At 39.5% G+C, this 23663-nt stretch overlaps 1 protein-coding gene across 2 annotated transcripts in view; it reads right to left on the bottom strand.

The window, feature by feature from the left end:
* ARHGAP18 (Rho GTPase activating protein 18) overlaps positions 1-23663 on the bottom strand; it is a 132980-nt gene that overhangs the window by 52608 nt on the left and 56709 nt on the right. For both annotated transcript variants that reach the window (XM_070796144.1, XM_019967414.2), the window contains exons 2-4: positions 12017-12213; positions 7994-8232; positions 3768-3831 (exon numbers count right to left, since the gene is read on the bottom strand). In XM_070796144.1, coding sequence (XP_070652245.1) covers positions 3768-3831; positions 7994-8232; positions 12017-12213 — 500 coding nt within the window. The remainder of the gene's footprint in view (positions 1-3767; positions 3832-7993; positions 8233-12016; positions 12214-23663) is intronic.

A 23663-nucleotide genomic window follows, 5' to 3' on the forward strand; every position in this document is an offset into this window, starting at 1 on the left:
AGCTGGCCCTGGTCACATCTCACAGTTAAGAAAGAAAGAAAGAACTGACCTATGTCAAATCTAAAAATAAGAGTAAATTTGGAGCTCTGATTGTATTTATCTGTTCCTAACTATGCTACATTATGCTTTTTCAACAGCCTCTGACAATTTTGTTTAAAACTAAGGATAACTAGACCTCTGATTAATTTTTAAAGTATTAAATTAAATATCAAAGCACAATTTGAGTTTTATTTTCCCACTGGTTTACACTACTTTATGTTTTACTGTGAATATGTATGTTGGTTTCCTAGGAAACCATTCTGAGAGGAAAAAACTGATTAGCCATTTTCTTAAATTAGAAGCTACCTTTCCCAAACCTGAGTGTTTACGAACAAGCATTTTAAATGGACTCCCTGTTCTTAACAGCCCCACATCAGAGCTACAATAAACACAACCTCCCCCACCACACACAAATAAATGTTCTGTGCTGAACTCAAAACTGAGGAGAAAAATTATAATTAAGTTAGAATACATTTAAAACATATGAATTTCCTCCAAATATTAGGAAAAACAAAAAGCACAATATAGAGAAGGATTAAGGATTAAATGATAACTCCAGTTAAGGCAGATAGCAAGAAAAAGAGTTTCAGGATGATCTAAGAAATGGATGGTTAATTCGCTAATAAAAGTATTTATGAATTAATCATTTACTCTCCCTGGTGGCTCAGAGGGTAAAGCATCTATCTGCAGTGTGGGAGACCTGGGTTTGATCCCTGGGTCGGGAAGATCCCCTGGAGAAGGAAATGGCAACCCACTCCAGTATTCTTGCCTGCAGAATCCCATGGACGGAGGAGCCTGGTAGGCTACAGTCCACGGGGTTGCAAAGAGTCGGACACGACTGAGTGACTTCACTTTCACTTTCTCAAGGAGAAACATTAATAGAGAAAGCTGAGATAAACCTTTTGGCTCTTTAAGCCCTGAAGTGTAAATAATACAGTTTTAATCTATTTTTTCCTTTGGTTTTTAAAGTGGACAATAGCACCAAGTTACAAATATTTTCAAAAACTCAAAGTTTTTCAACTGTCCAAAATAATCCACGTCTTTATTTAAAAAAATAATCTTGCTTCCTCCATGGAACGCAAAAAAAGAAAATATATATTACATGAAAGTTTTAACTTTCATGGGCATTATTAACACTTCTAAATGTATGTATTGAACATTGGTCTTTCAAATACATACTGTACAATTTGGTGAGAAGATTGATACTTAGCAGTAGATTAATGAATTTGAAATGCAACAACCCTGGCAACATTAAAATGTTATAATTTTCATTTAGAATAAGTAACTTTATAGAACATGCATAAAAGCCCAAGTGTAGAGAAAACATTTAAAATAGACTATGTAGCTCAGGCTTTCATATTTCAAGTGGAAAGAGCTCCACTTTTGAACTCCAGACAATATTTTCCGAGCATTTCATTCAGAACCTTTCAACGTTTGCATAACACTGGGGAATTCACTGGCTAGCAAAAGAGCACGGTATTGCCCAGAACAGGTGCAGTAGTAAATCCTCAGTGACTTGGATGGCGTCATACACATTATCTTATTATTCTCACTGGAGGCTCTCTGCCCACTTCATAGTATTCCAGCAAAAGCAGATGTAAATCAGGCAGCAAGCTTGTCACATTCCACTTGGCTGCCGCAAGCTAGGCTGGAAAAAGCTGCTACAATGAGCCTGCCTTCCAGAACTTCTGTTTACATAGGCTATATCAGCATCTCCAGCAAAGGAGGAAAACACCAAGAAAGGACAATGTTTTCCTCAGTATTCATTTAGCAATTGCCAGTTGCTCTTCTCCAAAGCCCAAAACATATTGACACTGGCACAAAAGGTTCATCTGTCTCTCTTGACAACCCAGTTCTCTACCCAGCCAGCAAGGGCTATTCCAATGCCTGCCATTCCAGTGTCAGCAGGCACACAGGCCTGGGGAAACACCCAATCATTTTAATCTGATATACTTATGTAACTGAAGAAATTTCCACAGAATAGTAAAAAGCAGGTGCTTTTATGAATACAAATATAAATATATAGACTCATGTGTCTATACACACACATGCACACACATATATACATATGAACATACATACACACACACACACACACATATTATGTGTATGTATCTATTTGAAGGCAGGGGTACAGGAGAGAAGTTTTGAGATAAAAGCATGGAAGGAAAGATAAAGATATTAGATGCTCCAAGACTCCAAAATGTCCCAAAGTGACAAATTTTCTTTTCTTGGCCTCCAAAGTCACTGCAAATGGTGACTTTGTAGCCATGAAAAATTAAAAGATGCTTGCTCTTTGGAAGGAGAGCTATGACAAACCTAGACAGTGTATTAAAAAGCAGAGACATCACTTTGCCAACAAAGGTCCATCTAGTCAAAGCTATGGTTTTTCCGGTAGTCATGAGCACATGTGAGAGTTGGATCATAGAGAAGGCTGCGTGCCGAAGAACTGATGCTTTCAAACTATGGTGCTGGAGAAGACTCTTGAGAGTCCCTTGGACTGCAAGGAGATCAAACCAGTCAATCCTAAAGAAAATCAACCCTGAATATTCTTTGGAAGGGCTGATGCTGAAGCTCCAATACTCTGGCCACCTGATGTAAAGAGCCAATTTATGGGAAAAGACCCTGATGCTGGCAAAGATTGAAGGCAGGAGGAGAAGGAGGCAACAGAGGACAAGATGATTAGATAGCATCACTGACTCAATGGGTAAAAATCTGAGCTAACTCTGGGAGATAATGAAGGACAGAGGAGCGTGGGGTGCTGCAGTCCATGGGGCCACAAAGAGGTGGACATGACTTGGCAAATGAACAACAACAGTAATTTTGGACAAAACTCTGATTTTTATAGAAAGGTTGGGAACACTTCCCAGGCCTCCGCAGTCTACCTGACACTCTTCCTTCACTACTTCCAATCCAAACATGACACTGATAATGCCATGAACACCCCAGGTGCTGGGTATTAAGAACATAAACAAAAGCAAAGTCCCAACTGGGACGCAGGCAGCCACTGACCATCTTTGTTATATTATCTAAGTAGCAACACATTAAGGATTAACCTATGACCTTAATTTAGAACATTTTTCCTTTTTGTAAATCCATGAAATAGCCTTAAATTCTTTCTTGGTAAGTACTAATAAATCCTTACTATTTGTTTTCATCCATGCTTTGAATTTCTAATTCATTTCTGAAATAACAGATACAGAAAAAGGAATGAAATGGAGAATTAGAATCAACTTCCGCCCCCTACCCCAGATCTTAATTCAAAATGTCTTTTTAAGCTTTCTTAAAAGCAATCCATTTATGAGCTAAGAACTTAAGATTTGAAAACCAAGTTCCAAATTCACTGGCTCCCCTTACTAGCTGTATGGCCTTGGGGAAGTGACTTTATATCTCAAAACCTTACTTCTCTGATCTGTCGAATGGGTTAAGAATAATATTTACTACAGAGCATTCATGAGTATATTAAATTAGGTAAATGTCTCTGCATAGCACCTGGCACATGGTAAGCATTCAAGAAAACTATGTATAGAGATGTTAGAATAGATATAGACAAGTATTTTTAAAAACTCAAAAGCCAACTATATGCTCAGACTTATGTAATTATCTACTTGGATATGAGAGTATTTTAATTGAATTTGCTTACTAGAATTGAAGATGAATGTTTTAAATGGTCTTATCTATTTGTTATACTAATAATGAGAAAATACAAGAGAACAGGTCCAACTTACCATCTTTTCCTCGGTATTTGTTTTCATCTGTTCCGACTGATTGTGATTCTGTGCCATCTGGAGCCTAAAGATAGAAAATGGGCCATTTAGTCATTTCCCACTCACAACCAGAGAAATGGTATTGTAAATAACTCTATTACTAACCTGTAGAGCACAAGAAATGTATTCAGACTTACACCGCGGAAATAAAAGGACTACGGTTATAATTAACAAGCAACCAGCCAACAAATACATGATCACCCACAACATACAAGACATACTACTAAGCTCTGTGGAAATACAGGCCATATCAAGTATCCCTACCATCAGGAACACCATTAAGATAACATCTCAATAAGTTAATATCCATTAACAAATGAGTAGATAAATAAAATGTGAGCCATCCACACAATGGAATGTTATTTGACAATGAAAAGAAACAAAAGTAAAGAAAGTACAGATACATGGGACAACATGGATGAACCTTGTAAACATGATATGAAGTGAAAGTCACAAGGACCACATACTGTGTGATTCCACGTCTACGAAATCTTCAGAACAGGCAAGTCACAGAGACAAAGATTAGTGGCTGCCTAGGGGTAAGGAGGGGAAAACAAGGAATGACTGCTCTGGGTATGGGGTTTCTTTTGGAGATGATGAACACGTGCTAAGATGACTGTGGTGATGGTTGCATATACATGACTACACTAAAAACCTCTGTATTTTAAACTTTAAATGGGTTAACTAGATAGTATGTGAATTCTCTCTCAATGACATGTTTATAAAATAAAATTATATATAGGTAGAAAACCGAATACTTCTTTTTTTAAAAGCTAGTAATAAATGTGAGAGAAATTAAAACTAATTTGCCAAGCAGGTAATAAGAGCTTAGGTAGTCAAAGGAACTCCTCTTTCAAGGGGTTGGGACAGTGACACCCAAAGAAATGAAGCCCTCCAAGGGTTTATGGACACAGTAAAATGCAGCTGGCTCCTCTCACCAGTAAGTGTGTCCAGGCAGTACCCCCTCCTTTCCAAGTAAGGCTCCAGGAGGAATCCGGAAGGGGAGCCTCGGTCAATCATACAGAAAGGTCTACCTGAATGAATTGTTTTTAAAATACTCATTCTAGTGGACTTTCATTTCAATACAAAAGAATGGAGCCTCTGTCCTCCCCTCCCCACACGTCAGGGCTCAAGTGTTAGCAGAGAAGGACTCCCCTCTCCACCTGCAATCTAAGAACAGCGGGGAGAGCAGCAGGGCAGGCACTGGAGGTGCTCTCCTTCGATTATGCAGGGTAGCACACAGTGAGCACCAGTCACAAAGGGGTACTAAGTCCCCCCAGGCAGAGCAATACCACCTTCCTCCCTCCACCCCCAGCCTGCAGAAGGCTGTGCCTCCATGGCACAGCGAGCATAGTAACTCTAATCTTACATATGAACACATATTTGGAGCATGTGGTTGAAACTGTTTTCCTAAGCAATTGAAGATGACAGTGCAGATGGTATTCATTGCTGTATTTTATTTCCTAGTGTCAGCAAGGGCTTCGTGAGGAAGCATTTAACATGGAAGAGCTGAATATGGACAGTCATCGCTCAGTATCTGTGGGAGACTGGTTAAAGGACACCCCCACCCCATGAATACCAACACTGGAGATGCTCCGGTCCCTTATAAAGAATGGCAGAGCACAGTCAGCCCTCCCTATCCACAGGTGCAGAAGCCAGGGATATGGAGGGCATACTGCATTTACTAGAGAATAGAAGAAATGCATGTAAAGATGGCTGGCCCCTGTTTACTTGAGGGTTGGAAGACATATTTCTAACGGGTGGTCATATTTCAATTAAAGGCAGAAAGCGTAAGTTAACACTATTTTAATTTACTTGTGCTGTTTCTCGCTTATTGACTCCATCAGCCGATACAATCCACCAATTACCTTGAATTCAAACCATGTGATTCAGACAGTAGCAAGGATTCGCTGAAAAATGTTGCTTCTAGCACTGAGAAGCAACATCCTCTTCAAGACTGGCAGGAATCCCACAGAATATGGTTTGCTGAGGCTCAGTTCTCTGTCCCCTCCCGCTTTTGGCTTCCTCTTAACTCCCTCAGGGAGGGCTCTTTAATTGGGAAGGAAATGCCAATAATACTGGATTTCCTTATTATTCATTTTCTACTGCTGTAAAAAAGCAGTCTAGTCCTTCCAAATAACGAATGGGTGGCACGCAAGTGTGTAACTGCCTCACAGCAGCAACAGATCTGTCTGGAGCAATCCTGTGACCCCAAAACTCCCATAAAATGGACTGGATTTGATCTACAATTGACCATACAAACAGAGTAGCAATCTGCAACTATGCAGGATTTCTTAGAAGAATGAAATGTTTACAAAAAGCCAAAAAACTTCTGTATGACAGAAAGATACCTTAAATATGTCTTCTTATTCCCAAATTTTTAAAAAAGATTTTTGTTACCCTTTATTATAGTGTAAATACAATCTCATGTATTTACTGGGATTACTTAATATCAGAATTATAGATGCAAACCCAAATGTAGTAGGATGTACAGTGGTTAAAAGCACATATTTAGAGTCTGACAAATTTGGGTTTACTATCTATGGGACCATTGAGCAAGTTACTTAAAGTCTATGAGCCTCGGCAGTAGAACAGAAATGATGAAACCTCACTCATAGGACAAGCTCTAAGGATGAAATGAAATAAGGCATGGAAAGTAGTCAGCACAGTGTTCAGTGGTGGTGGCTACTGCTATAATAATTGCTATCATCGTCATTACAATCCTCATTTAAGATCTGTTCTATTTGCTCTTACTTCATCCACCCAACTGGATCTTCTAGACCAGAGCTATGCTAACTGTCATCTGAGAACAGTTCAATGTGTCAACCAACTTTGACCCTAAGAACATCATTAAGTTCAGCTGACCTTTTTTTCTCTTGGTAGCATGACTGTTTCTTGCTGGGAGCAGATATTAATTTTCATTTTGGGCAAGCTCTTTAGGTCCTCATGGGCACTCCATAAACAACCTGCCAAATGGCTATCCTGAGTAGCACTGTTCTAGGCCATTCAGGTCTCTGACTGGTACCATTCTATCTTAAATAGCCATCAGCCCGAGTCTCCACCAGACTCCAATAGCTTCCACTAATAAATTCATCATCGTGGCAAATATCTATTCCAATCCTCTGCATGCTAGGCACCAGACACAAAGGGGAAGTTATTTCATGTTCAGGGTTCCTGTTTTATAATTCAACTGCAATTAGGTTCCTTGCATTCCACTTCCATTCATCCCCACGTGAGTCTTAAAAAAAAAGCAAATTTTCCTACAAGAGTAAATGTGGAAAAAAGAACCTCCTGCCTCTGACTATAACAACTAGCAGTCACATTGTCCAGGGGGTTGGGGCACTCCCAAAGCTCCAAGGACACTGAGTGCAGGGACTGTCACAGAGAATTTTAGCTTGTTTCATTTTCTGCCCCATCAGCAGGTAACTTCTAGAAGGACAGGGATTGAATCCCTCTTGATCATGGCCAGCATGGAGCTTCAGTGCCTTACATATGAAAAGTGAAAGTCGCTCTGCTGCTGCTGCTAAGTCGCTTCAGTCGTGTCCGACTCTGTGCAACCCCATAGACGGCAGCCCACCAGGCTCCCCTGTCCCTGGGATTCTCCAGGCAAGAACACTGGAGTGGGTTGCCATTTCCTTCTCCAATGCATGAAAGTGAAAAGTGAAAGGGAAGTCGCTCAGTCGAGTCCCATTCTTCGGGACCCCATGGACTGCAGCCCACCAGGCTCCTCCGTCCATGGGATTTTCCTGGCAAGAGTACTGGAGTGGGGTGCCATTGCCTTCTCCACTCAGTCGTGTCCAACTCTGTGTGACCTCCACCAACTATATAGTCCATGGAATTCTCCGGGCCAGAATACTGGAGTGGGTAGTCTTTCCCTTCTCCAGGGGATCTTCCCAACCCAGGGATCAAACCCAGGTCTCCAGCATTGAAGGCAGATTCTTTACCAGCTGAGTCACCAGGGAAGCCCAAGAATACTGGAGTGGGTATCCTATCCTTTCTCCAGAGGACCTTCTCGACCCAGGAATTGAAGCAGGGTCTCCTGCATTGAAGGAGGATTCTTTACCAAGTAGGCTATGGTGGCCTTACATATACATGCCCATTAAGTTTTTAATGATATGAATTTAACTGGACGGGTTCAGCTAAGTCTAAGCCATTATTCCTCTACGTTACTGAAAAAGAAAACCTACCTCCTTTTCTTTTGACCCTGTCTGTTGAGCAAATATGTCTCTGACGTCAGGAACCTGGTACTGTTTGTTTTTTTTCCTCAAGGTCTGGGAGACAGTCTCTACTCGTTTCTGAACAGCTGCCGCCTGCGTCCGGGTCAGTGTTGATAAAAACACCATGCTCTCTTGGGGATCTCCAGCAGTCTCTCCAAAGAGATTAGACAAACCGGCCTCCTTAAGCCACTCTTCTTCCAATTCTCCTTCTGAGACAGTAGAGAAAAAATGGTATTTAAATCACAAAATATGAGAACTTCCACATTTTTAAAAACTGTTTTAAAAACTCTTACTAAAACTCTTGTACCATAACCCAACCACAGTGCTAAGAATCATTATCTGAAACTTGGAGCACTGCCATAAACTCCAGCCATAAAGATATCAAATTTTAGATCCATTTCATATATACTCAATTAAAATTTTTAAATGACTTCACATGTGATTAACCTCTATAACTTCCCTGCAGATTAACTAGGGGAAGATAATACTGTTCCCTTTCCAGAGATGAGCAAGCAATGAAAAGATAACTTACTTCCATCAAGTTACAGAAGGAAGTCAATGCTGGGGATGGCCATTAAAGCCCTGTTTCTTGGCTTACATTCAGCACTATCCCAGAGTCCAACCCTAATTGATGGAAAGGCTTATTTTCTCTGCTCTCTGTAGCTGACAGTGTGGCAAAGAAGTAAAAAGCATCTGGACATCAGGAACTAATCAATTTCAAATTAATTTTTTAACCCCCTAGTCAGCATACCAGAGTCCTGTTTTTCTTTCTTTACAATTTTTTTTTAAAAAGCAAACTGTTTTCAGAAAAAAACCAAGTAGATTATAGGAAACTAATTACACAACTGAATCAACTCAAAACACTGTAAGGGAGTAAATAGTAAAGCAAATATTGTGTTAGATCTGTTGACAATTCAAGACTTTCCCGATAGTCTAGGCTCCTACTGCAGAGGGTGAGGGTTCAGTTCCTGGTCAGGGAACTAAGATCCCACTTGCTGTGAGGCATGGCCAAAAAAAAATTTATTGATGATTGTAGAAAAACTGAATGACAACTAGAACAGATTTACTCCAAGCTCCACATTTATAGTGGACATCAGAAAACCAAGGACTTGGGACACAAAAGATCTGTCCATACTCCATTCCTGCACCTTGATGGCCATGTCACTTTGGTCAAATCACTTAGCCTCAAGCTGACTCTGTTTTCTCATCTGTAAACTAAAGCACAGCTGCCGTGGTTGCCTCATAACCAAATGTGAGCATGTCACATGCAAAGAACTTTGCAGAGCTCCATTATAGCCTGCAGCACAAGACGGAGCACTGACCAGTGTGCTTGTCTATAGCTTCTCTACTATCTAGACTCCATGAGGGCAGAAATAAAGTATCAATAACCTTGACTTCAAGAAACATAAGGCAGTGCAGGGCATTCTGCCTGCCAGGCAACAAAAACTGTTCACTGAAATAAAAACTCACCATGATTATTAAAGATATTAAAGTAGAATTCAGTATAAATGGTCAGAAAAAGCTGATACTGCCATAAGGGAAGTAAACAAGATTACAGTACAGAGCAGCTTGTTCCAGTAAAAAGTAGAGGTAAAATTCAAACTATTTAAAGTCAAAGAAAAGGGATGGGTGTGTAGAAACACTCCCAATTCTTGATAATCACATCATGAGCAACATTTCATGAATCCACTTTAGCCTTGAAGAGTTATGACATAGCTGACACATGGCTATGTACCAGGCTTGAGTGCTTCTTTCCACAGAATGCTTTCTCCTTACTCAGCAGGCCACCAGTATGCTGCTGCCATCTTGAAACATTGATCAGAAAGGTTGAAAGATACTATTATTCCAAATAAGCTCAACTGGATTGGTAAAGTGAGAAAGTATGAGAGTAAAATGAAAGAGAACCCAAATAAAAGGATGAGCTGGCTATCATTTTCTTTTACAAATCAATGTTAAATTAAGGAAAATCTCCAACTTTCCTCTTTCAAGTGTTCAGTTCAGATCAGCCGCTCAGTCGTGTCTGACTCTTTCTGACCCCATGAAGAGCAGCACGCCAGGCCTCCCTGTCCATCACCAACTCCCGGAGTTCACTCAAACTAACATCCATCAAGTCGGTGACGCCATCCAGCCATCTTAACCTCTGTTGCCCCCTTCTCCTCCTGCCCCCAATCCCTCCCAGAATCAGAGTCTTTTCCAATGAGTCAACTCTTCGCATGAGGTGGCCAAAGTACTGGAGTTTCAGCTTTAGCATCATTCCTTCCAATGAACACCCAGGACTGATCTCCTTTAGAATGGACTGGTTGGATCTCCTTGCAGTCCAAGGGACTCTCAAGAGTCTTCTCCAATACCACAGTTCAAAAGTATCAATTCTTTGGCGCTCAGCTTTCTTTACAGTCCAACTCTCACATCCATACATGACTACTGGAAAAACCATAGCCTTGACTAGACGGACCTTTGTTGGCAAAGTAATGTCTCTGCTTTTGAATATGCTATCTAGGTTGGTCATAACTTTCCTTCCAAGGAGTAAGTGTCTTTTAATTTCATGTCTGCAATCACCATCTGCAGTGATTCTGGAGCCCAGAAAAATAAAGTCTGACACTGTTTCCACTGTTTTCCCATCTATTTCCCATGAAGTGATGGGACCAGATGCCATGATCTTCGTTTTCTGAATATTGAGTTTTAAGCCAACTTTTTCACTCTCCACTTTCACTTTCATCAAGAGGCCTTTTAGTTCCTCTTCACTTTCTGCCATAAGGGTGGTGTCATCTCCATATCTGAAGTATTAATGGTTGCTTTTTTTTTTTTTCCAAGCAATGTTATAGCAAAGGAGAAAAACCTATGCAGATTTTAGTACTAAACAACTTGATGCTAAGTCATTTAGCATCATTAAGAAGTCTTCTGTTGAAAAACAGGTCACTGCTAGCTGTGGTACCCAAGGTACTGACCGCGGCTCTTTTTTGGAATCTGTATCAGCCTGTACACCAAAGATATACTTACAAACTTATGGTCAGCACAAGGCATGGAAAGCAAGCTAATATAATAGATACCAGAGTTATACACGAGAAACCTAGTGTCTACTTGAACTTAATGTTGATTGTTTTTTAAAAAGCATGAAATTTAAGAGGAGGGAAAAAAGTAAATTTTTCCATGCTTCTTCCAGAATATCAAGTACAATAATGGGCCAGAATATCAAGTACAATAATGGGGACTGTGGGAAACGCAGATAGAGATGACAGCAATTATGAACCAAATATGAGAAGTAAATAGGGAGGCTAAAAATGCTAATACCATCTTCCACTTTCACTGTCAAAATCTCCACCCTAAGCTTAGCTGGCACTGTTGCCAATCTAAAAGACAACAGTTTGAAAGATAAGATAACCAAGACTAGGATAGGTCTGCAATCCACCACCAAGGACTGATTTATGTGAATCTTTTTCCTTCTAGAAAAAAGTTATTTGTCTAGTAACAAGATAACTATCCTCAATCATTTGAAAAGCTGTCATACAAACAACAGAGCAGATTTGTTCTACTCTTCCAGAAAGTAGACTGACAATAGTGAGTCAAAGGTAGTGTGGAACAGATTGTAAATCAATAAAATAAAGAACATCAAAACAGCTCAAGCTGAACAATGGAAAAACACCAACATCATTAGCATCTCTACTCACTTGAGGCCAAACAACCACGGGGCTAGGATACCACAGATGGAATTTAAAGAGATGTTAGATGATTTCAAAGATCCAGCCCTAAGAGTCTATGATACAGCTTAGCCAATAAGAGTCTAGCCATATCCAAAACTCAGTGAATTTACTTATATCATTTATATTTGGCGGCTGCATCTATAATCTGCCACAATTAAGTCATTTTTAAGTTGAAAGGCAACTACCATTTTTTTTTCTGGTTTTCCTCATTTTAATTTCTTTCTTCCTATGTATTCATTTCCCATCAATACATACAAAATAAACTAAGAAAAAGTTTTATTAATTTCATCATTACCATCAGGCTCTTTGACAACCACCACCTCTTGATCATCTTGTCTGTTTTCATGAGATTTCTTGATATTTTCTAGTTCAGTCCAATAAGCTTCCATAGATAGTTCATCCAAAGAATCCTGGGAACCTGATCGATCAAATGGAGGTCTTTCTGTAACTTTGGTGACTTCCTGGTTCATAGTATACTGGCCATATCTTCTACTGTAAAGTCAAAAGAAAACATGGTTCATTTTAGTACATGAGGAAGTAGTATTATTTCTACAATATCATAATACTAAGCTGGAGAACTTGGAAACTCAAGTTCTCCTTAACAAAACCAAAGAGATGTTTGCTTTGAAACTGTTTGCCTTGAGAGGCTACTGATTATAACATGTTTGTAGAATGAAAAGTTTTATCCTCTACAGAAAACTTTGACAATGAACAAATAGCTATGTGATAAATATTTTTACATTTCCATTTCACTTAAATTATGTTAAAGCTCCTTTAAACCTGAAAATTTGTTCTTAGAAAGCAACTGATTAAAGGTTAATAAAATTGGGATTGAATTTTACACAGTATTTCATATTTATCATTGATAATTATAAATTAAACTCAGTCAACCTTTACATAGCAAATATCTGCAAACAATGAATGAGGTACCACTTGAATTTTCATTTTTTGGAACCAAAACATAAATAGAAGGATAATATATTAAGTTTACTGTTACATCCTATTTTAGAAAGCAACATTTAATCTTTACATTTATAAATGTACCTATTACTTACATATATTTTAAAACGTGGTAAAATGCATTTATTGGCAATTTTGAATACGTTGAGAATTACCTCTTAAACCATTTAGCTTATAATTTATGATAAAAGGATACATGAATAGGGTGGGTTTTTTTAATAACTTCAACTATATTTTTTATTTATAAATCATATCCTACCTACTACGAAAATTGAATTAAAAGGCCTAATAATAAAAACCCATATAGAAGAGAAATACTGAATTGTTTCAAGATTGTTTATATTGAGATAGAAGAGGAAAAGCCTTATTACTTCAAGGAGGAAATTTTTTAGCTATGTTTTTCCCCTTTATATTCAATAATTTTTTAGAATTATAATTTGAGTAGAGATAATAATTGGTGAATGAGTATTTTGTTATTCTAATTTCAAATCGCTTTTTTAATCTCCCAAGAGGACATTAGGAAGTGATACACTCTTGCTAGACTGGTTTACTTACTGCACATAGAGAAAATAAAAAGAAATGCAATAAAACAAAATTCTTTAATTGTCTTTGAACATTTTCACATTGAAACTGGCCTCTCCTATAATTATTTAAAATAGTAGGATTTAATATGGCATAAGGAAGAAGGTCACTAAACTCTGGTGGAATCTACCCCGTAGTTTAATTCCAACTGACTTCTCAGAAAAAGTCAAAGAAGTTAATTACCTATTGCTGCAAATAAACGCAATATAACTGACTTAACTGTAATATGCTAATTGGCCAGTTTTATCCCTGTAAAAATGGTTCTCTCTGTCTTGATTACACATTTTATTAATGCAACAATTCCTATCATCTCGCTCCAGTAGCAGTCCTGGGGTGGTGATGGGGGGTCAGTGTTAGATGAGGGCCAACAGGAGGACGTCTAGACGTGTTTGTGCGAATCTCTTTCCTCTAGTCTCCATTGTGCACTGTTTGCCTCCCCAGCCCTTAATTCAGAGACAGTTTCTCCCTCCCCGCCCCAGCTCCTGTTTACATCCTTATATCCCACTCTGGTCCCTTCTCTAACCCAGTGGCCATGATACCATCAGTGTCCTCCATTTAGGGTTTACACTTCTGATTCTTAAATTAAAATGCAAATGAAAATGCTCTCTTTCTCTTAGAAATGAAAAGTAAACTATACTTTTTATTTCTGTGATCACCAGCTCAACTGATCTTTGGTTCATAATCCTTAATCCTGCTTTATCAGGACTAGCTCAAACTAATTTTATAGAGTATCTGCCAAATTCACTTTTGATTTCATGTCAGATATATGGATACCCTTCCTTGCTTTTGTTTTACCTCTCATTTTAAGGTTGTCTACTATATTGCTATTTTCTACAACCTTAGCCCCACGATGAGAACTGTGGAATGTGTGAAGTATAATGACTAATGCCAAATAATATGTTTTATCTGCTCACAGGAAAGAGGTGCCGTTGAACGAAAAGTACATTAAGCCTTTTGCTCCTGAAAGAATGTGTTTATTCTGGCAAGAATTTTCCAGTAAATTTCCATTAAGATAGCATGTGCAGAAAAATGCAAGGGCATTGAGCAATAGCACTGTTACGTAAATAAACCTTCTATATCAAGGCCTGCTTTTAAAACATGCATAAAGCAAAAATCTAATCATTTAGTGCTGATGAACCAACTCAATATTTTGACTCTATTAAGATTCAAAAGCTGAAAAGGTTTGTTGTAATAACCTGAAGATACTGAGTCATGGAAAGGGAAGATTTTATTTTATTTTATTTTATTTTGGATCACTGGCAAATTTTGCAAGAAAACAATTTCTTTTTTAAATATTAGAGGATGGAGTATAGGAAGAAGGCAACCATCCAGTGTAAGTCCCCTCCTTAATTAGCTGCTGAATATTTTACATTTTTTTCTAAAAATGTGACCGAACATTCTTTATTTACAGTTTACATCAATAAACATGTCATGTCACTGGTTTTCTTCTTAGATTATTCTCACTTTTGTAGTTCAGACAGGCCACAGCTAAAAGCCTGTCCCTTCTTAAAACTGTCCTGGTAACAGGCCAGTTAACTGGTTTCCTCTCTTCTGTTTTTAGGAGTATGCTTTTATGACACCATGTTCATTCTGCAAATTGAACTCAAACACATAAAAGCAACATCTGCTAGACATAATGAAGTATGGAGCAGAGATATTCTGTATTTCCCAAAGATCCCAGCCAACACATGGTGCTCAAATCAGAGAAACACACAGTTTGCCCCACCACAGGCAACTACCAATTACCTCCACCTGACTCACTGCCAATGCTAATTCTCTTTGCATTCTTCCTCACTCCCACCCAGAATCCCAAGTGCTAAATAGCCCATGAACACTCTTCCCCAACTCCCCCACTTCTCACCTTTTTACAACTAGAACTACAGAACTAGCCACTCCTCTAAAAGAAGCTGCTTCTTAGTCTGCTGGACAAGGCATTACATCACAGTATTATCACTTGGGCTCTTTTTCCCTGGGCACTAACATACTAGCAAATACTCAACTTTACAGGCCCCCTCTGTCCCCCGGGCCTTCATGGTGTGTTATCTTCTTGCAGCATGTCCTCATGCTGTGTTGATAAAAATAGGGGATCTGTTTCCTTGTATTTTCCCTAGGTGTATTTTCTCCCATTTTTCTGTAATTTCTTATTTTTTTCTACTCGGTGAGTGAATTTCAAATGTACTGACATCATTCAGGGTATTAGCGATACCTGTTATTTATTTTGTAGTAGAAATCTTAAACTGATTTGACAGAAGTTGTCCTCCAGAAGGAGGCAGACTTTACCATGCACTTCGCTGTGGTCCGCTAGAAGAACACTCATGATTCATCCTGGTACCACTGCAGTCAGTGAACTGACGGGGAAACATACAGGACTGGGAGTCCTAAGCACCAAATGATTCCAGCTTTACTTAACTTTCTTTCATGATCCCTGGAGGAAATCACTCCTCTGATTCTAACTTGCTGCTATCTATAAAATGGAAAGAATGCCAATAGCCTTGACGACTTTGTTGGAAGTCATCCAATAAGAGCTTCCCTGGTGGCTCAGCAGTAAAGAATCCGCCTGCCAATGCAGGCAATGTGGGTTCGCTTCCTGGATGGGAAAGATCCCCTGGAGAAGGAAATGGCAATCCATTCCAGCCTTCTTGCCTGGAAAATCCCATGGACAGAGAAGCCTGGCAGGCTACAGTCCACGGGGTCACAAATGCGTTGGATATGACCTAGCAACTAAACAAAACAACATCAAATAAGAATTTCTACTGAGGAACGACCTTAGAGGTAACCAAGGAGAAGGCACTCAAGTTAGTATCATTGCTAACATTGGTGTAACTGCTAACTACAGATAACTGCCTCTCCCACAGTTTAATAAAGTCACCTTTGCCCCCTTCTAAGGTTCAGAGAAATTGCTTATCCTCTAAGGACGGTCATTCTTTAACCTCTGGTCTCAGGATTCTTTTACACACTTCCTAATTTTCAAGGGCTTCCAAAGAGTTTTTGAGATATATTATATTCATTGATATGTACACTATTAGATCTTAAAACTTAAAAAAACTTTAAATACTAATTTAATAAGAAATAATATTTAAGATGTTATTTAAGAAAACATCATAAATAACATTGGGGGAGAGGTAGGGAGAAGCCCTATATTTTTTCTAAAAAAATAGATAAGTAGCACTGTTTTACATTTTTGAAACTGTTTTAATGTTTAGTTTAATAGAAGACATATGGATTCTCCCATCTCCCTCTGCATCTACTCTTTTGCGATACTCTAAGTCATGTAGTTTCTGGGAAACACCACTGTATTCTCAGGAGAGCATCAGAATGAACAAGGCCAGTTAACAGCTTAGGTTATTATGAAAACAGTTCTGATCTCCTAGACCCTTTGAAGGGTCTCAAGAGCCTCGGGTTCCATGGCCACACTTTGAAAACCGCTGCTCCAGGATTTCTCAAAAACACCTAATGGATCTGAGAAAGCACTTTTCAATTCTGTGGGCAATGTTCCAGAAAGCCTTACTGAAAGAAATAGACATGCTTTCCTAGTGACTCCTGACCTACTTCTTTGTTTATTTTAGTTTAGTTTTACGGCCTTTCATCAAAACTGGGACTTATTCCAATGATATATCCATATTTAATTCATACTACAATGACAAAAAATTAAAGCATATTTAAAAACCCCTGCCTCACCAGTGTCTTCCATCATCCACTTTTATCCATCATGCACAATGGGTAGAAACTCTAAGCTTCCCCTTTTGGCCAGTGTATTTGAAATATGGGTATTTTCTTTAATGCTCCTTCGCCATCTGTACCTCTTCCTATAATCATCTCAAGGCATTTATTTAGAACTAGGACACTTCTTTGCACTCATATTTAACTACATGATCCAATCTCTACTTTGTACACTCCACCCCATCAACAGTCATACTGCTAAACTTCACATCCAGTCTGTCTCTCAATCCTGCTCCTTCTAGAAGTATTTTTATGGCTCAAAGTCTGCTTTCTTGAAGTCCTTTGATGCTATGATTTGGTTTTATATTCTTACAAGATCCTTTCTAAAAGAAGTATACTCTCTTGTATGCTTCTTATTCTACTTTCACTTCCAACAGGAAAAGAAGGGACTGGATTGAGAGATATGAGGATAAGGCTATTTTTGTTTTGTTTTGTTTTTGTTCTGTTTTTAAGGTGCCAAAAAAAAAGTTCTTATTGAGATCACGACTTATCAACCATAACGACCAAGTATATTTTAGATAAAGCCATATTTATTGAAGTGTACCTATCCCATCATTTTCTAGATGAGGTAATGAGTTGCCAGGGCTAAATCTTCTTCAAAATCTCAGCAAAGTGATGGTGGAACCAAAACTGGTGTCCTCATTTCTTCTGCAGTCATTATACCAAATAGACTGGAAAGGGTAGAATTTACTTTTTTTCACATCCAACGTTCCAGTCTTTGTGAGTTTTGCACATAGCAAAACCAAAAGTGATCTTGTTGACACAGCCTATAATTAATGTTTTTGAATGACCACTATACTTATCTAGAGAAAAATACATTTAACAATCAAATCATACCATCATAACATCAAATGCATGAGAAACCTTTTCCAATGCATTTTCTAAAATGTGATTTATGCCATGCTAGGACACGACTTCAAATATATATCTATTTTTTTAAACTTTGTTTCAAAGATGTTTAAAATGTTTTAAACATTCACTCTGGATCTACATTACCTCTAGGCTGGGTCGGGGGGCGGGGGCAGGGAAAGTGCTTCTGATGTGTAGATTTTTCTCTTTCATTTTATCAGTGATTTTAAAGTAATCACTGCCATCTGAGATAGTAAAGCTATTAATACTCCATAATGGCCTTGTCCATCAGACTACATTGAATTTGAGTGACTAGGAAGAACTGCAGCCTATGAATGACCCATGTCATTTCTTTTTCCCTGTGAACTGAATGCCTACTATTGTTTAGTTGAAAGCAGTAATTATTATTAGTGGCTCTGACACCAGGAAGAAAGAACACTGACAATGCCTTAAGGCAGGAAGAAGTTGATTAGGAAGCAATCCCTCTCTGGCCTTTCTTTCCCCACTCCCAGGCAGCCTTCAGAGCGCAGGAGAAAAGTTGCTTACATCTTCTTCCCAACCCAACTGCTACAGTTTTAGAAACACACTAATTTTCACAATCCAAGTAAGCTTACTTTTATCCTTTGCACATTTTAACCCTTTCATTTGGGGGAGTGGGGGGAGGGAAGCAGTAGTAGTTGTGTTAATCCTAGTGTTAATCACTCAGTTGAGTCCAACTCTTTGTGACACCATGGACTGTAGGACCCACTCTGTCCATGGGGTTCTCCGGCAAGAATACTGGAGTGGGTTGCCATTCCCTTCTCCAGGGGATCTTCCTGACCCAGGGATTGAATCCAGGTCTTTTGCATTGCAGGCAGATTTTTAACCATCAGGCAAGCCCATGGGGTGGAGGGGTGGAGATAAAATTTACTCATTATTTCTTTCAGCTTTTTCTTAAAAAATAAAAATCACTTAACATCTGCATAGCACACTGCTATAGTCATCACAGAGCGTCCACCCAACTTTGACACACAGCAAAACAATGCACAAATGAACTGATGACGCACCATTTACCCAACACTGCCCAAGTCAAGCTGGGAAGAGAAGCACATTAGTAAGGTTGCTGTGAGAAAGCTTTGAAAACTTGGCTTTATCACTTTTACAAAAACACTGTGGTAGAACCAACCCATATGTGAATATCACTAACAGAATAAAGGCTATAGGCGGCAGCCACAACCACCAGGTCTAGTAGAAAGAAAGGAGGAAAGGTACAACACAGAAAGGCATGTGGAAGCATCATGAGGCAACCAGAGTAAGCTGGAAAAACTCCCTTCCCTTTTAAGTAGAGGCACAGGTTATGTAAAAGGGAAATCACAGGATAACACCAACCACCAGGCAAAGGACTTTCCTATTTTCGAGGGCTTCTTCTCAGTAGATGTGAGATCCTCTTTGTTCTGAGCTCCCCCAATCTCTCTCAAGAGGCAGTTTTTCCTTCCTCAACTGGAGACACGACTCAAAAAGTAGCCAAATGGGAGCCAAGGATCTTAAAATCAAAGTCATTTTCCAAGACGAGGTTAGAGAGATCTGAAGTGGGACTTTAACGTGAAATGTCAAGATCTTAGAAGACTGGTTCAAAGCACACGGGACTGAGTTTGCATATGCACTCCCCTCAATCTCAATTCTCCATCACCAGGATGTGTCTCTACTGGACACTGGGACGCACCTGACACAGCTTGAATCCAGAACTCTGGCCTTTCCTTGTTCTGGTTAGTTGTGAAACATCTGGAGGTGCAACACCAGCAGCCACTCAGCATTTGGTGGCCCTCCAGTTGGATCTGTTTTCCAGCTGTCATATCTTGGCACCTTTCTCCATGGGGGTTGGAATAAAGAAAGAGCAAAGATTTCCTTGCTCCTTCAGTCTCCCCCCAGCCCTGACCACAACTCAGACTGTGTTACCCACACTTGTATTTCTACCACTACACTGTGTGTTCCTTGGGGCAAGTATCTACAAAGTTCTGTTTTTTTTTTTTTTTTTTTTGCTGCTGTTGTTTTTTCATCTGGGTGTCCCTGGGTTTAGCCATCCATTTACCATAGCAGATGCTTGGGAATTGTTTGATTATTAATTACTGAATTATCGTTGCCTATGAAACAACATCCTCCTTTTAATTTCTAAGGTGTTTCTTATTTAATTGCACAAAACTACAAAGGAATAAAACAGGTACATGAAAAGTAGACAATAAAAAAAATTAGTCATCAGGAAACCCTAAAAGGTAATTAATAGGTGATTGTTCTATGCCTCTATAACTCTTGAGTGCTTAATTTGAAATTAGGCTTCTTTATATGGAACATACAAAACAGCTATTTTCCTATCAGACTGTACTTAATATTAAGTCACAAACAAGCACTGGCATACTGTTTTTTAAGCACACATTCCCTGGTTCCATCCTGTCAACTTAATTGCTAAAACAAATAAAATATTTGTTGAATGCCTGCAATGTGTTGGGCACCTTATCAGAGATGTCTGTTCAACCAGCCTGCTCAAGTCTGCATTGTCAGAGAGATTAGCAATGATACTGATGCTAGGCAAAGGTGGCGTTTTCCAGTTCCTCACCGAACCAGCAGCCCAGACAGCTCTCAGAAAGGACCTCTGGTTCATGACCTCTGCTTCAGCATTGTCCCTAACACGCTCCAGGCCCTGCTGCGGTTCCCCTTTCCTGCCTCAGAATTTCACTTCCTCTCTAACTGCCACTATGCGCTCACCTCCACTTCAACCTCTGCCCAAATAACCATTTCTGCAAATCAGATCAACAATTTAGGGTACCTCCACAGCCCATCCTGGGACCCCTCCCTCTCCCCAGCACCGTTCGCCACAGTCCTCCTAGATTTGCCTGAAGCCCACTCACACAGGACCCTAGGCTCCATAGGCTACTCTTTCCTGAGCCGGAGTCTGGTTTTCTCACAACTGTCTAATGCCTGATTCTTTTCTCACAAAAGTTATGAGGCTTCAAATCAGCACCCAAAACTGTCATCAAGCTTATACCTATTTTTTATTGCTCTTGAAAAATCAAATTTTTGCCTTTTGGGTTTCAAAGCTGTGCTTATTTCTTTCTGAGGAGTCTATCAAGTTCTCAACATGTTTTCAGAGGTAAAAGGCCAAAAGTCTTCCCATCTTCTCTAATATGCTTGAACTCCTCATTCAAAAGTCCCCTGTCATGCCCTCCATTACCTTAGGATCTCAACATTACAGTTAACCACATGCCTTAAAAATACATTAATGCAAATGGATAAATTTTCACCAATGTGCAACTCTCTCACATATAAAACTTAATATACTTCAAGATCTAGGATACAGGATAGATGTTTAACTATTGGCCAGGACACTCATTCTGGGCATTGACTGACTACAGACTGACAAATTACAATTTTCTGATCTCTCTTTCCAATTCATAAAGTAAGCTGCTATTGATTCATAAAGCCTACCATCATACAGTGTTGCCGTTTTACTCACCTAGTTACGTTTGACTCTTTTGTGACCCCATCGACTGTAGCCCGCCAGGCTCTTCTGCCCATGGTATTTTCCAAGAATACCTGAGTGGGTTGCTATTTCCTTCTCCAGGGGGTCTTCCTGACCCTGGGATCAAACCTGCATCTCCTTCACTGGCAGGTGGATTCTTTACCATGAGCCACCTGGGAAGCCCGCACCATCACATAGGTGCTAAAAAAATATTTGTTGATGTAACACGAAACTATGAACACTAATACTTTAGAATACTATTGGACGATGGTTTCACTTACTTCTATGGGCCACTCTCTCGCCTTTCTTTAAGACTTTATATACGTATTAACATCAATTTTCCTATGCCAATGGACATAAGGCAAGATTTGATTAAAAAAAAAAAAAACCCTTTTGATAATAATCAAAGCCAAATGCACAGGCATATACTGTGGAAAAGATGGGGGCACTATTATTAAACTCTTTTCAGTCCTTTGGGATTGTTTGTTACAATACGGTTGGGAAATCATTTATCTCAGTGGGGCCACAGTGGCATAAAACCAAGCTTCCATCAGTCAGCATAAGGACTGCTATAGACAAACACTGAAAAAAATGTTCAAAGTGGAAGGATGTCTGTGTTTATGTTTCACAATAAAAAGGGAGAAGACACATATTTCTACATCATTTCAAAGTAATGCTGGTGAGTAGTAATAGCAGAACAATTTAAAACAGCAGTAACTGTGTGGCAAATACCTGGGTAGGAAAAAGAAAGCTGCTTCACTTAGCCTGCAAAGTGTAATTTTATGGATAGCTCCAAATGACCTTCGAAGACTATAATGTTCCACCGGTAAGTTCTGAAGGCCAGGAAGTATTTTCATAAGCCAGGTACTAAAAGTCAGCTGTACCGAGGAGATGGAAGGGGGTGGTGAAGAAATAATTTCCAGCTCTTAAAATAATTTAGCCAAGCTTAGAAATAATTCATCTGTAACATTTTCCACTATATGTTTTCAGAAGTCAGTTACAAAGTAGACTATTTGAATATTACAGGATTTTTTTTTCCTTTTTCAATGAGATTGTCTGAGACCACTTTTTTCTTAGTATGCTTCAGAATCTGAGCTGAGTCAATATAAGACAGATATGAACGCAAGTAGCCTCAAAAAGACATGAAATATAAAATAAAACATGGAAACTAAAGGCAATTTCTAATAGTAAAATGCTGCCTGGGGGTGGGGGCTTTAAACCTAATTTTTGAAGGAAAAAACAGAACAAACCAAAAATCTCACAAAAACAAATGTTTTTAGTCAACGTCGCTGAGCTCTGTTTAGAGGACAGGAACAAGGTCCAAAAGACAGAGAGACCTAAGCTGACCCTGAGGAATGGGCAAGGGATTTATGGGAAAAATTATGGGAACCAGTCCATTCTGAAGGAGATCAGCCCTGGGATTTCTTTGGAAGGAATGATGCTAAAGCTGAAACTCCAGTACTTTGGCCACCTCATGTGAAGAGCTGACTCATTGGAAAAGACTCTGATGCTGGGAGGGATTGGGGGCAGGAGGAGAAGGGGACGACAGAGGATGAGATGGCTGGATAGCATCACTGACTCGATGGACATGAGTCTGAGTGAACTCCGGGAGTTGGTGATGGACAGGGAGGCCTGGCATGCTGCGATTCATGGGGTCGCAAAGAGTCGGACACGACTGAGCGACTGAATTGAACTGAACTGAAGAAGGGAAAGAAAAACTACAAATAAGAAAGCATAACTAGGACTTCCCTGGTGGTCCACTGGTTAAGAATCCACGTACCAATGCAGAGGACGCGGATTCAACCCCTGATCAGGGAGATTCCACATGGCGCTGGGTAATGAAGCCCGTGTACCACAACCACTGAGCCCATGCCCTAGAGCCTGGGTCTGCAACAAGAGAAACCACAGCATGAGAGGCCCATGCACCACAACCAGAGAGCAGCCCCTGCTCACGGCAACTAGGGAAAACCCACACGCAGCAACAAAGACCCAGCACAGCCAAAAATAAATGAATAAATTAAAAAAAGAAAACGAAAACCTAACTAATGTAATTCCCATATCATCCAGCACAGTTATGGGCACACAGAGCTCTGGTAAAATCAAATTCTGGGAAAACTAAATCAAATCAAATTCTGCCACATCAAATTCTGGGAGGATTAAATCCTCCAAGCTGGATTTAAGTTTATGCACCTGTCCTGGTTGAATTCCTCTCCTGGTCCTCTTAGGAAGTCTGAGTGTCTCCAGCTCATCATCATGCTTATGCAAGCCTACTGTCAACCTGTTACTTACATGGGGCAGCAATATTCCCACTTCATCAAAAGTAATATGGCATCTGGTT

The sequence above is a fragment of the Bos indicus genome, chromosome 9 (genome assembly GCF_029378745.1).
Source record: "Bos indicus isolate NIAB-ARS_2022 breed Sahiwal x Tharparkar chromosome 9, NIAB-ARS_B.indTharparkar_mat_pri_1.0, whole genome shotgun sequence".
NCBI classification, from domain to species: domain Eukaryota; kingdom Metazoa; phylum Chordata; class Mammalia; order Artiodactyla; family Bovidae; genus Bos; species Bos indicus.